The sequence below is a fragment of the Xyrauchen texanus genome, chromosome 22, assembly GCF_025860055.1.
Source record: "Xyrauchen texanus isolate HMW12.3.18 chromosome 22, RBS_HiC_50CHRs, whole genome shotgun sequence".
NCBI classification, from domain to species: domain Eukaryota; kingdom Metazoa; phylum Chordata; class Actinopteri; order Cypriniformes; family Catostomidae; genus Xyrauchen; species Xyrauchen texanus.
In genome coordinates, this window is record NC_068297.1 from 12,048,904 (window position 1) to 12,063,988 (window position 15,085).

At 38.4% G+C, this 15,085-nt stretch overlaps 2 protein-coding genes across 2 annotated transcripts; one reads left to right on the forward strand and one right to left on the reverse strand.

Annotated features, from left to right (window-relative positions):
• Window positions 1-200: 200 nt before the first annotated feature.
• On the reverse strand, window positions 201-3,039 carry LOC127662231 (BCL2/adenovirus E1B 19 kDa protein-interacting protein 3-like). Its single transcript, XM_052153336.1, has 5 exons — window positions 2,843-3,039; window positions 2,225-2,372; window positions 2,084-2,150; window positions 1,649-1,878; window positions 201-1,295 (listed from the first exon to the last, which is right to left on the reverse strand). Exons 1-5 carry the CDS (start codon window positions 2,883-2,885, stop codon window positions 1,250-1,252), a joined length of 534 nt encoding a protein of 177 aa, XP_052009296.1. The 5' UTR covers window positions 2,886-3,039; the 3' UTR covers window positions 201-1,249.
• A 1,323-nt stretch (window positions 3,040-4,362) lies between these two features.
• Window positions 4,363-15,006, forward strand: LOC127662229 (survival of motor neuron-related-splicing factor 30). The gene is made up of 6 exons (XM_052153335.1): window positions 4,363-4,395; window positions 11,806-11,925; window positions 12,865-13,007; window positions 13,185-13,340; window positions 13,867-14,020; window positions 14,255-15,006. Exons 2-6 carry the CDS (start codon window positions 11,806-11,808, stop codon window positions 14,390-14,392), a joined length of 711 nt encoding a protein of 236 aa, XP_052009295.1. The 5' UTR covers window positions 4,363-4,395; the 3' UTR covers window positions 14,393-15,006.
• Window positions 15,007-15,085: the final 79 nt, after the last annotated feature.

Genomic DNA, 15,085 nt, shown 5'->3' on the forward strand with positions numbered 1-15,085 from the left:
AATGTTTTAAAAGTAATTAAAGCAATATTTCTGGAGATGCTGCTTAAATTTCTATAGAAATTCCAAACTTTGAAATAATGAATGACTTTGAAGAACCTAAAACTTGCCACTTCCCTAATAATAAAAAAAAAAAAAAAGAAAATTTCTCTCACTGGGAAGAAACAAATTGCTTTTGATTGCTTGCTTGAAAATGCTATTTGTGTTAGTTTTGTAGATTTTAGAAAAAATGTAACAAAACTATATTACAAAATCAGCTAAAATATGAAGCAGAAAACCTCAAAACAGTCTGGGAGGCAGGAGATTGGGAGCTGCAACGAGCCCATAATATCTTTATTATACTTCAATGTTATGATATTTTTTCTTTCACTTTTGGACCTCAACAGCACCCATGCCCATTTACAATTTCTGTATGGAGAATTTTTATTTTGGGTGAACTATTCCTAAACTCAGACCTCTGGTAGTTGCTGAGAGAAAGCCCTTACATGAAGCTAATGATCTAGTACAAGTTTCCAGGTCAGTTGCTCAACTCAGTTCTCAAAAGTAATAACACTTACTCCCAGAAGTGCTATCAGCAATGTTCACAAAAAACAAGATGGATGGATGCAAAAATGGTTTAAAAGATTTTGTGTGTGTGTAAATGGATTTTAGCAGCATGGTTTATTCATTTTCCATGACATATCGTATTAAGAATATGCTGATTTAATTATTTAGACTGCTCTGATTTCCATTTTTCATTACATGTTAAGAAAAATGCCTTATCACAAAACAATTTAAATGATGAAAATATCGTAAAAGCAGATCAGATGGAGTACTACAATGCGACATGGTTACCAAAATAATGATGCAATGTTTGTGTGTTTATATGTTAACAAAACATCAGGATCAAATAATTATATTATTTGTATAAGTATTTCTCACTGGCTAAAATGAACTAAAAGCAAAAGGCTGAAATCAATTAGACAAACTTCCTGATTTATCTGATCTATGGCTCAGAAATCTGATCCCCAGACAAAACCGGGCTTTTTTTCTTTGCCAGAAAAGTCCCTGCTGGAAACCAAAGACAAAAAATTATTGCTGAGAGTTTCTACTCCCATCATATTTTCATAGTGTCCTCTTACATAGTTCTACATTTCTCCTGGAGGAGAACAATGGGCATTCCAGCAATAGTTTGTCAGGTTCTCTAGTTCAAACAGAGACAATCCCAGAGTGATCCTGATGCACAGCATCCCAACACTTCATTTGCTATGCCTCAGATAACAGAACACTGAGCAGAGAGGCGCCGTCCAATACAGATCCTGGAGAGAGATTAAAAATAACAGTGGTGAACAGTGGCATGAGTGGTTGACATTAATAATGTTGGAATGTTAAGTGGTGTGATAATCTAAAACTTTTTTAAACAGCATTTTGGCTTTCTTTTTTTTTTTTGTAATAAGGATGCATGTCATTTTAGGAACTTTTATTAATTGAAAAACTACATGGAATTTTTACTAAAATGTACTTGTCAAAGGACATCAGGACCATTTAAAATGAACTAAAGTGGTGAGAAATTGCAAAATAAATTGTGACCAATCAGAGCACCTAAAATATACACATTCTCTAATACAGCCAAATACATTTTTACTTAAATCTTGAAAGGGTAATGCCTTACCCCAACCCAAGCATGATGATGTGTGTAAAGATTAGGGAGGGTAGTAGTAGTTTCAGCAAGTGTTTGTTAAATTCTTCATAATTTTTTATCGTATTCCTGCTGCACACTCGGTTCCGCTTTGGCCGTTTAATGATGAATGCTGCGTGTGGTAGATTCTCCGGCCGGCTGGGCCAGTCACAGATCCTCATAACAGCCTCAGTTTCCTGTTTGCTCTCTGCTACAACTTCTTCCTGGAACAGACAAAGTATCACTGACCTTTAGTCATACAAGTTCAATAAACACAGCATGTTTCTTATAGTGCTAATAGCTAAATGTGCAGTGTATTCTATCTATAAGTTTTCAGATATGTCCTGCATTTAAAGTTGTTAGAAAATAGAGGTTTTGATAGATGCAAACCCATGCAGTAAAGATGCACAATGATGTGCTGTCTTTCACCTGTGCATTGGTGTGTGTGTTCAAGGAGACTGCACTGATGAGTGGAGTTTCCTGGATGCATAGAGGACTATGAAGAAACAAATCATATCAGCCATCGGAATCAGAACTGACAAACAATTTAGAATAAAATTTTCTACAAACGTGCTACAGTGAGAACTTGTCCGTGAACTGCTGCTGGACTCGCGCTGTGCTTCAAGAAGCATTTTCTCCATGTCTGTGATATCACACAGTGCTGGTGTGTCTTCACTGGACTCACTACATGAATCAAAGTGAAGCTCAATCCATGAGTCTGGTGGAGAAAAATAGATCAGAATAGTAAGAGTGCTTGATTTGGCCTTTCAGATGCACCTTTCCAACAATCCCACATGTTCTACCACACTTTGTCTAACAGACACGGAACCCAACAAACAATTAAGGCACCAATCTCCAAATAAGCATTATGCAATTGTGCACTTACTACTATGCGTTTTTACTAAATCCCAGCAAAATCCTTTGGAAAATATGGGCCATGTAAATGTCACTCATCACAGTGTTCTTTTACAAAATGTTATATCAATATATACAAAATAAACGTTTGCTTTAGGAAACAAGAAGTGACCGGATTTGAAGTTTTGCGTTGTCGAGATTCACAAAAGAAACAAGGAAGCACATTTGTTGACAAGAATGTGAATATACATTTAATTGTTCCTATTATATTATGTTTGTTCTAAATTGACGATGCTGCTACGTTATCTGACCGAGCCTGTTTGTACAGCTTACCATGTAGACTCTCTTCCCGAGTTATACGTTTTTGCGTTGCCATCGTTGTTCAAAATTTACTTTACGCTTCTAAAATATAGTGTGACCAAAATTTCGTTGGATCTTGAATAAAAGATCGAGTAGCAAAAAGTTACTCGCCCCTTCACAACAAAAAACACGGGACAATAATCTCAGTCTCCTGAAAAACACTGACGACATAATTTGTTTACAGAAGAAATCAGCGCCCTGATTGGTCAGTCGGCAGGCCAATCATGTCACCTTATACGTGGGGCTTTGAGAGTGTACTGGCGCGAACATGGGTTGAGTTCAATAAAATAAAATAAATATTTCGTCAGCTTATTCAAACAATTAATTTAGAATCAATTAAAAGTACACACAATGTAATTTACTCATAACACCACATCAGGCAGTAGCTGACATTTTGCTGGATGACAGAAGAAAATAGTACAAATGCCTTGAAGTTGTGCGTGTGGAAGCTTCACGCACAACTTCAAGGCATCCACGCACAACTCAACACGTGCCCCACCGAGAGCAAACAGGAGGTTACTCAATGCATACCCTCCCTTGCAACCGGGCCAATTTAGTTGCTTTGAACTTGCGACTCCATGGGTGGTAGTCAGAATATTTACTCACAGAGCTAAAGGCCCCCGTTAATTTTCTTAAGGTTAGAAATCTATATCATTCTTTTATAACCATATATAGAACAGGTCATCATAACGTGGTCCGATTTTCATATTTGGTTCATACAGAAAAACAGAAAAACAAAACATTGAGTCGTTATTTCGTTTTTGGTTTGCCAGATTAAATGGAATAATCGAATGATCGGATGATACACGGACCATAACGTGCTCTACTATTTGTTCATGATTACAAAATGCACATTTTCCTATATTTCATCTTTCCGTATTCTGCAATTAACTATTAGGTACCCTATATTTCATCTTTCCGTATTCTGCAATGAACTATTAGTTGCTGTATTTCCAAACCCGTCTAGACATTATGGTTTCTTCTCTTCTATTTCTCCCTGTGGTTCTATCTAAACCAACACCTTTTTGAATGTTATAAAATCATATTCCTGCTCTTTCCTCCTCCCATTGTTTTTTTTTTTTATCATCTTGTCCTAATTTGTTCTTTAATTAAACGTTTAATTTCAGTCTTGCTATAGTTTACATTTTTATATTCTTTGTGGCTTCTTTTGCAATCCTGTCAGCTAACTCATTTATTTTTACACCTATAGTATATGCGCTGGTGGTACTTATAACAAAACTACAATGAATCCCATCTTCTGAATCCTATACAATGTTTGTAGAATTTCAATCAAATATGTCTGTTCTACTTTCAGTATGACACGTTTGCAATTTTGCTAATGAAGAGACATCAATGGCCACTGCATGCCATTATATTGGGTATTAACCCAATATAAATACTTTTAGAGAAGGTTCATTGCAGGGAAATATGTTAAGGACTGCAAATGCAATGTCTGAATATAGACGCATCGCGAGATCACACGAGACCCTGGCGACATATCCAGCAAGAGGTCAACACGGAGGAAGGTAAGAGAAAATATAAACGCTAGATGAAACTACTTTATTTTCAATAAAATACAATCGTACATTCAAACACGTGAATTCTCCAAAACCGCATATAAACATTTACTAAGAATCAGCAGAGGAAAGTAGCATGTTGAAGAAATAAGTCGAATGTGTATTTTATATTCATGCTAAACACGAGGCCCCGCGCTCTGCTTCTGAGCACGAGCCGCAAATGTGCGTTTAATTTGAGCTAAAAGAAACCTTTCAGATTCACCAGATGTAGATTATATAATCTCTTTTATGAGCTGTTTACATTATTGCTATTGAGAGTTGTGCTAGTGGCTGTTGCTAACAGTGCAGGGAAGGTCCAATGTGTAAACACTTAATGTTTTGGTTAGGTAACGTGTTTTATGTTCCAGACAGACATTTTAATAAAAGCGTTACCATAATGTTTGATAATAGAAAGTAACCGTAGTGTTATCGACTTATTTATAATAAGGCTATAGTAACCATATGTAAAAACATGGATGGGTTCTCAATATGTAACGACTTTCTCCTTAAAGCAAACAGACATTTGTTAAACTGAAGCGGTTTATATAATATGTATATCATAGAATTCCTAACTCTCCTCATATATTTAGAAACAATGTAGAGAATGTGTACTTAAGTTTGGTACATTTTCTTAATGGGTGGAGACAATTGTATTATTGGTTGCCCCTTGCCCTCCCTTCAAGAGCTGTACACTTCCAGATTGAGAAAAAGGGCTGGTAAAATCCCTCTGGACACCACTCACCGTGCCCACTAACTTTTTGAACTGATGCCTTCCGGCTGATGCTACAGAGCACTAAGCACCAGAACCGTCAGGCACAAGAACAGTTTTTTACCTCAGGATATCCATCTCACGAACAGTTAAAACTATACTATAATTGCATGCAATAAACAGCCAATAGTTATGTTATTCATCATATACTACCTCTTCTGCGTTACATTCCCTTGCACTGTATATAACAGATTTGTATTTGTACATTCTATATGTATATATTTTGTGTATTTCTGTATATACTTTTATATCTATACACTTTTTATTTGTATTCTTTTTTGTATTATTATTATTATCTCTGTCTTGTTGTTGCAGTGTTTATTGCACTGGAAGCTTCTATCACCAAAAAAAAAAAATTACTTGTACGTGGAAGCATTCTAGGCAATAAAGGTGCGTACACACTGCCAGCGACTTTATCGCTGCAGGTCGCCAGTGGCTGGCGGTGAAGTCGCTAGTGGGTGTTCCCACTACTGGTTGCCTAGTAACGTTTGTAAATGACATTCACGGATGTCATTCCATTGCTGTTGACAGCGAATCTCTTTTCTTGCCACTAAAAACAAACATTTTGGAGGGAAAAGACTAAATATAAATGGAATCAGTACATAAAATGCTTTATATCAAAGATGAATGAGAAACAAGGCGTGCTGTTTGCCAGAGCGCCTGTTTATCTGCGCTAAAATGCAAATGCTGGTCTGTCTGGGTCCATAAAATCCTCACGATCTCAGATACACCTTTCCACGCAGGATTTTTCTTAAAAATGTCCTTGTACGTGGGAAGAGACATATCATAGAGCACTGGAAAATTTCTAACAGCAAGAATTAGCCTTTCATCCATCTTTGCGTTACTGCAGGAGCTGAGAGTGAGAGAAGGATCACGTGATTTCTCCCGTCGTCTCTCCTATTGGCTGTCGCTTCCGTTAGTCACTCCAAAGTTGAACTTTTCTCAACTTTGTCGCGTCGCTGGACACGCCCACATCTAGCGGCAACGGTCGCGACAGCTCGTGTCGCCGGAAGTCGCTGTGCTCGCATTGAAAATGAATGGTATTGAGTCGCTGTCAGTGTGTACGCACCTTAACACCGTGTCCTAACTACACGCGACGCGACGCCGCGACACGCGATAAAAGGTATCTTAAGCTACGTACACACTGCCAGCGACTTTATCGCTGCAGGTCGCCAGTGGCTGGCGGTGAAGTCGCTAGTGGGTGTTCCCACTACTGGTTGCCTAGTAACGTTTATAAATGACATTCACGGATGTCATTCCATTGCTGTTGACAGCGAATCTCTTTTCTTGCCACTAAAAACAAACATTTTGTAGGGAAAAGACTAAATATAAATGGAATCAGTACATAAAATGCTTTATATCAAAGATGAATGAGAAACAAGGTGTGCTGTTTGCCAGAGCGTCTGTTTATCTGCGGCGAAAATGCAAATGTCGGTCTGTATGGGTCCATAAAATCCCCGCGATCTCAGATACACCTTTCCACGCAGTATTTTTCTTTAAAGGGGTCATGACATGAGAAACCAAATTTGCCTTGATCTTTTGGTATATAAGAGGTCTTTGTATCATTAAAACGTCCTGCAAGTTTAATATTTTAAGACGTCCTCCCCATTCTAAACGAATCATTTATTTAATCAAGCTCAAAATACAGCTCGTTCTGGATTCATGGTTAGAAGTGACGTGTCGGTTAGAAGTGACATAGCAGCGTTTGCATATGACCGCCTCCAGCACAAGATAACTACGATTTAAGCGCAAGACAACTACGCTCATTTCAGATCGCCGCGCCTCACAAGTGTTCAGTCGATGGACAGCGTAGCTCTGACAGAGACTACTTGTGCACAGGAAAATTACGATGCCACACAGATGTGCTGTTCCTGGCTGTGGTCAAACAAAACCTCTGAATAAGCTGCCGAAAGATCCAGACGCCAGGGAAAAATGGATGCAGTTTATTTTTTGTGGACGTCCCAGTCACGGCAGTGTTAACTTAAGCGTTTGTTCTGTACATTTTAAGGATGACTGTTTTGAGAACAAATCTCAATATGATGCTGGCTTTGCCAGAAAACTGTTGCTCAAAGATAAGTCCGTGCCGACAATTCTGGGAACAACGACGACGCAAACTGTAAGTAATCTATTTTAAACTTTAAACTACTTTTTAAAGCGCAATTTCATTCATTATGAATAATCACAGTGTTTTTACTTAGTTTACTTGCATATTGTTCTGGCTGGGGGCGTCAATAATTGATACATAGGCACTGACGTTAGCCAATCATAACAGTGGGCGTTAACACTGAAGTCTTGAATAGAAAACGCCCCCAAAACAGACTGTTTGAATCAGAGGATGAGAAACAGGGTGGGAAAATGTCATAAATCACTAGATTTTAAAAGTTTTTCTTAAAAAAAAATATATTAATACTATAATTGCACCTAAGGGAACATAATAATACAATAAAAAAACCCATGTCATGACCCCTTTAAAATGTCCTTGTACGTGGGAAGAGACATTTCATAGAGCACTGGAACATTTCTAACAGCAAGAATTAGCCTTTCATCCATCTTTCCGTTACTGCAGGAGCTGAGAGAAAGAGAGAAGGATCACGTGAGCTCTCCCGTCGTCTCTCCTATTGGCTGTCGCTTCCGTTAGTCGCTCCAAAGTTGAACTTTTCTCAACTTTGTCGCGTCGCTGGACACGCCCACATCTAGCGCCAACGGTCGCGACAGCTCGTATCGCCGGAAGTCGCTGTGCTCGCATTGAAAATGAATGGTATTGAGTCGCTGTCGCTGGCAGTGTGTACGTACCTTTAGAGTTTTTGTCCTAACCAGACGCGACGGCGACACGCGAAGTTTCTAATTTAGAAACGGTTCCTATTTCTGCGACGTCGCGGCTGACAGATCCGCCCACACAGAGATGTCATTGGATGGAAGTTCTGCGTGTCATGAATATTTAATCATCAAACATGGACGACGAGGAACTGATTGTCGAAGTTCAAAGGCATTCAATTCTCTACGATAAATCCCACAAATTCCACAAAGACATCAGGAAAAAGGATTCCGTCTGAAGAAGTATAGCTGAAGCATTGAATACACATGGTAAGTTAAGTTTAGACTTTCATCTACAGCGAATGAATGAATGAATGTAGCATTTAGCTATAGTAGGCTACTAATAACGCATCAACCTGTGTAAAACAAATTCCGCTTTATTTTCAATGTAGAGTAGAGTGAATAGGCATGACGATTTGTGTCCCTGTATCCAGGGGTGTCATTCCAGACAATCTACTGAAATACAGGCAGGGTGGGGAGTCGCAATGACAATGACAGTAGTCCGAGCTGTGCACACTCGGCGCGCGCGAGGCAGATCTGGCCGCGCCCGCGCTGCTCGTAGCAGAGGCGCCGGCGGTGTGACACGGGGCAGAGGGGCTATTATGCATAGTCTATCATATGAATAATATATATGTGGAATCAGAGTGCCTAATGTATGTAGTAAATGGTAAATTTCACCTGTGGCACATACACTGTCCTCAGTGCTGCTTCTCTAGTAAGCAACCCTATTCGTGGAGAAACAAACCAACAGCCCACATTTTTAACATCTCTCTATACTGACCTATATTTTATATATATATGTAATGCAATGTTAATAGTTATTAATGATTTGAACTAAAATATGGTAGTTTACCATGGCGTGTAGGTCAATATATATTTTTATTATGTACTGTGTATTGCATAGCATATTATGTTTTCCCATGCTGATTCAAATCATAAGCTAGTGGCAAAAATATATCCAAAATGTGCATGGATTAAAGACAGTACAAAACAGTTCAGCTGAAATTAAACCATTTTATTCTGAACTAGAGAAATTAAAAAAAGATACCACAAGAGTAAATCACAGATTTGTATCAATTCAAAGTGTTTGATACAACACATTTTTAAAGCGTCTCCAATAACTACATTTGGATGTTTTCAAATGTATTGATCAGAAACATGCTGCCTGAGAGCTGAAGTAATCTGTAAACTTCTCTCGCACATTTGATGCTTCCAGGCTTCCTCTGTTGGGGCGTTCAGTCAGCCCCCTCAAGGACACAACTTCAGATGCCTCTCTGAGCCAGTGTTCTGCTTCACCTGGGTGTGTCAGCATGTTGTGCAGAATGCATGTCACAACAATCATGGTGTCTGTGGTCTCGGGCATCAAGTTAATGTCTCTGTGGAAAATTCGCCAGCACGAGGATAGTATGCCGAATGCCTTTTCCACTGTCATTCGTGCTCTGCTGAGGCGGTAATTGAAATTTGCCTTTCTTCTCTCTAGATTCTTTCCTGGGTAGGGTCTCATTAAGTAGGGCTTGAGAGGGAATGCGGCATCTCCAACCATCATCATGTGAAGAACAAGATGATGATGGAGAAAATAAAGACAGAGAACATTCAACAGATCAAGGAGAAAGAGGACGTGAGAGAGAGTACACCATGACAGGAGACGAGCAAGAAAATGCAACATCGGGACCTAGAAGAGGATGTCAGATAAAGAAGAGGAGGTCAGCTGCACAAGTGGCCACTTCAGAGCTGTACAAATTTCTTCAGCAGCCAATGCCTCATGAAGATCCTGATGAACTTTTTTTATTGAGTTTGGCACCCGAGGTGAGGAAAATAACGGTAAATAAAGGGCAATTAAAAGTAAAATTAATGTCACTCATTGTCAACTGGGAGGAGGAGCAGCATCAAATGCCCAGGCCTTTGTCTACTAATCAAATTGCACCTCAATACCACGTGGAACCTCACAACTACATGCTTAATCATACACACAGCCTGCCAAATCATCCTAATTTTTCAGCTGCACCATCACAGCATAGCTGGGGAAATTTACACAGTTAAGTTCTGACACACACACACACACACACACACACACGCACAGACACACACACACACAGAGGTGCACGCACGTGTAGACGCATGCAGACCACTCACACAGACAGACACCCAAGCAGACACAAACACTTTGTTCTGAAGACTACATTACTACATGTTTGAGTAGATTAATCTTATTTCAATATTTCATTGATGTTCAAAATGTCTTGAGGGTTTACACCCAGTTTCTCCCATGTGCACAACCAAATATACTGTTTACAGCGTCATATGTGACTAATTTTGCAGCATGCTGTTCATATATAATTTCCAAGTTTGTTACAAACTATAAACTACTGTCTACTACTGTTTATTTTTATTGTTTGTTTTGTTTTTGTAAAGGCTATGTTGAAGCACATTTGTGTGGTCTTTTATAAGGTTAATGGAAAAATGTTGTGTTGAGCAATTTTAAACCAGTTGCTATGAAATAAAGTACTTTACAGATTTTTTTTTTTCTGTATAGTTGTTTCTTCTATGCATAGTCATCAATTGAATAGTCTTGTATAATGTCATCATCATTTGTGCCCCCAAATGGAATTGCAATATATTTACCTTAATAATATAATTTTCATATTTATATATCTATAATTGTGTTTGAGGCATTCACCTAATAACAGTAAAAACAATAACAATATTTGCATTTAACTATGGATAAAAAAAAAAAGTGCTTTTACACAGACTTTCTCCTCAGGTCCTTCCCAACACAGGACAGCACATTCTCCATATCAGTGGAGGACATACGGAAATAATTTAAAAAACGTGCCTTGTCCAGGAAAAGTTCCTGCACTAGGTTGTGATAGGCCCCTTGCTCTGCTCTTCTTTGACTTATTGGATGCACTCACATCCTCGTCTGCCTCCCCTGTAATAAAAGAAAGGCCACTACTCTCTTCCTCCTCCAGAGCTCTCGTTTGAACCTCGGACCTAAATGGGGGAAATAATGAATGCGATATTTCGTATTCAATAATCTCACTTGTAATCTTTTTTGGTTATTAATAATCTCAGGTGTTCATTAGTTTTTTGTATAGTATTAAAATTGTTTCATTTGAGTTTGAATATAATTTTCCTTCCATCCATAATAAAGCGACGGGATGGATATGAATTTCCCTATGAACAAGATCGAATAAACTGATTGTCATATGAAGAAATTACACTGGTTATGAGTACACATTATTTATTTTTAGTTAAAAATAGGTCACTGTGCCACAAGCGATAATGGATAATTTACCTCAGATTTTGAAAGCATATAATATAGCGTTCAAACTGAATTCTATGCAAACATACAACTGTACCTCAACAAAATTAGTCAATGAGTATATTTTGTTAATGTTTTGATTTTTAATAATGTTATTTCTTGATTTGATTATGTCCTTACCCATTTCCAACGCGAGTGCGGGCCAGCAGTGCGCTTTCACAGAGAGACTCCGCCCACACGCTGTTCTGAATGGCTGTGTTTTTTGATTGACGTGTGGCGTCTCACAGTCGCGTCGCGTCTAGTGTGGACAGACACACTTGCTGTCGCTGGAATTTTATCGCGTCGCATGTTGTTAGGACACGGTGTAAAGCTCATTCTAATCATTTTGGTTTGGGGGATGCAAGTCATGCTGGAAAAATAGATCAGTGGCTGTATGTTTATTGTTTTCTTAACGATTTATACACAGAATAATAGAAGCTTTCTTTGAAGTCTGAGTTTGGAGCTGATCTAACTGTTCTTTTTTTCTCTCTCTCAGATGTCTGACGAATTGGTGAAGCAGTTGAGCAATTATAAGGCTCAGCTGCAGCAGGTGGAAGCTGCGCTCTCTACAGATCCAGAAAATGAAGATCTGCTTAAACTGCAGAAGGACCTCCAGGTTTGCAGCAGGACTGTCTACTGTTTTTAGCCTTTATTGGAGCTTAAAGGAATTATTGACCCAAAAATGAAAATTCTCTCATCAGAACACAAACAAAGATTTTTAGAAGAATATCTCAACTCTGTAGGTCCTCACAATGCAAGTTGATGGTGGACAGAACTCTGAAGGTCCAAATATCACATAAAGGCAGCATAAAAGTTATCCAGATAAATCCAGTGCAATGTCTTCTGAAGTGATCCAATCGGTTTTGGGTGAGAAAAAATTAACAAATAACACTTTTTTTTTTTTTCCTCTGCACATCTTGCCATTACACTCTCCAAGCATGATCATGATTTCAAGCTTGTTTACACTTTCTAGTCCTTGACGCATGTACAGAGCACTAGCTGATAGGAAGTGCGATCGAGCTTAAAATCACGATATTCAAGGAGACAACTGTCAAATGTGATTATGAAAAAGGAGTTACATTTTGATCTGATTTCACCCAAAACCTATTGTATTGCTTCAGAACACATTGCACTGGATTCGTATGGATTACTTTTATGCTGCCTTTTGATATTTGGACCTTCAGAGTTTTGGCTACAATTCACTTGTATTGTATGGACATACAGAGCTTCGATATTCTTCTAAAAATCTTGTTTTGTGTTCTGTAGAAGAAAGTCATGAACACCTCGGATGGCATGAGGGTGAGTAAATGATGAGAGAATTTTTATTGGGTGAACTATTCCTATAATGGAATGACTGAATGAATGAATGAATTTGCTAACAAACAGTATGCTTTTATTAACAGAACTAGTGGTCTGCCATGTTTTTCAGGGGGCCAGTTTTTGTCACATAGGTTGAAGTCTGATGGCCTCTATTTGCAACAAGATAGAACTGACAAGACAAGAAGTCACTAAGTAAGTACATTTATCATATCAATGCTGTTATGTGTTACTATAGGAGGTGATTGAGTTGACAAAAGACCTGTTGACATCACAGCCAGTGGAGGGTGTGGCCAGCGAGAAAAGCTCAGAGGCAGCCGTGCCCACTCACAACTGGAGAGTTGGAGACCGGTGTATGGCTGCCTGGAATCAGGATGGACAGTGAGTATCACACACTCACACACCGTGTTGGGTAAATGCCTGTAAAGGAAGGAATGAATGAATGGATGGATGGATGGATGGTGGGTGGGGTGGGGTGTGGTGTGGTCAACAGCATTTGTGGGAGGGATTTGTTTATATATCTCTACTCACCTGCTTACAGTGCTGTGTGATTGACAGGGTGTATGAGGCAGAGATTGAGGAGATTGACGGCGAGAATGGTACAGCAGCCATCACCTTCTCTGGCTATGGAAACGCAGAGGTGGTGCCACTTCATGCACTCAAAGCCACAGAGGAGGGTGGGAGCAGGGATGAGGATGGAAAGCCTAAGTCTAAGTGAGTAGATGGGTGTTACTTTTTTGTTTTTGTATTCACCATCTATTTTTGGCAGCTCATCCATAATTTTAATCCCAGATTTAAAAGAGCTAAATTGTCTCAGTTTCTAAAATAAATAGATATGTGTAAATAAAGAGATACTTTGAAAAATGTTGCTTAACTTTTCTAGAGAGTTATTCTTAAAATTACCTAAACATAAAAAAAAAAAAAAACAGCAATCTGAACAGATAGCACAATTGTTTAGTCTTTTCTAAAACTTGTCCTACTTGTGTATTTTTTTTTAAATTATGTTTAATGTTGTCATTTTTACTATATTATACTATTATTATTTTTTTTAATTACATAGACAACTGTGAGTCTTTTGTAGGTTGACTTTACTTGATTGTAAACACTGGTTCAATTGGCTCAAAAAGTAATGCAGATATTACACCCTTCACATTTAAAATTAAATGTCTTTGTATGTAGATGTCTGAGTACTTGGCAGTGTACTTGTATGTGTTTTTTTCATTCTGCGTCTGTCCTTCAGGAAAGAGCTCCTGGCTGAGCAGAGGGAATACAAGAAGAAGAAGGCCCAGAAGAAAGTGCTGCGCATGAAGGAGCTTGAACAGGAAAGAGAAGATCAGAAATCCAAATGGCAGCAGTTTAACAATAAAGCCTATTCAAAGAATAAAAAAGGACAGGTGTGTATGAGAAAGACTTGCTGACTAGTCCTTAAGTGGCTGTTTACAATACAAACAGTGGTATCCACAATAGAAACTCCTTAAAGTAAACTAGATGCTTGTTGCATTTCAATTCTTTTTTTCCCCATTTCTTTTTTTTTTCCCCATACTCAATTATTTTCACCATATGAACAGAAGACATTATAAAATTATTTTTACCCTTTCATAATGATGTTGCATGATCTCCCTCTGCAGGTAAAGAGGAGTATATTTGCATCTCCAGAAAGCGTGAACGGAAAGGTTGGTGTCGGCACATGTGGGATCGCTGATAAACCCATGACTCTGTACAACGACACTTCAAAGTATAATGTCAGGCATCTAATGCCCCAGTGATTTGTCTTGTCTGTGTCCATCTGATACCACCCACCGATAAACTAAACAGTATCCCACTCATAGCCAAATTGTAAACAGTTTTGATTGGACATGAAATTATATAGTAGCACATTTCCAGAGTAGGAACCCCCCCCCCTAAATTATTAGTAATAATAATTATTATTACCACCCACCGATAAACTAAACAATATCCCACTCATAGCCAAATTATAAACAGTTTTGATTGGACATGAAATTATATAGTAGTACATTTCCAGATTAGGAACCCCCCCCCACACACACACACACACTGAGATTTTGGAGCTGTTCTGTACTGACGAGTCTTTGGATATTCCTGTTAAGTCTCATCATTCTCCCAGCACTGACTCTCTGGACATTCAGTTACTGAAGATGGAGAAATCTGTCCTGTAGTTTTTTTTTTATGTGTTAAACACATAAAACGTATATATGATTTTGAAGTCTGGGAAAACTGGTGTTGTGGAATTTATGCCGTTTTCTCTTGTGCTCTCTTCACCTCTATGTGTAATATGCGCTCTGCTGCGGCCCATTTTTGTGTCAAGTTACTTTTCAGTTTTGTATATTTACATATTTTAGAGGAATAAACATTGATTTGTTGACATTTTTATTCTAAGAATTTGTGTTTTTGTTGGTGATTTTGTGGTGCATAACAGATTTAGGAATGTGTCACATCAG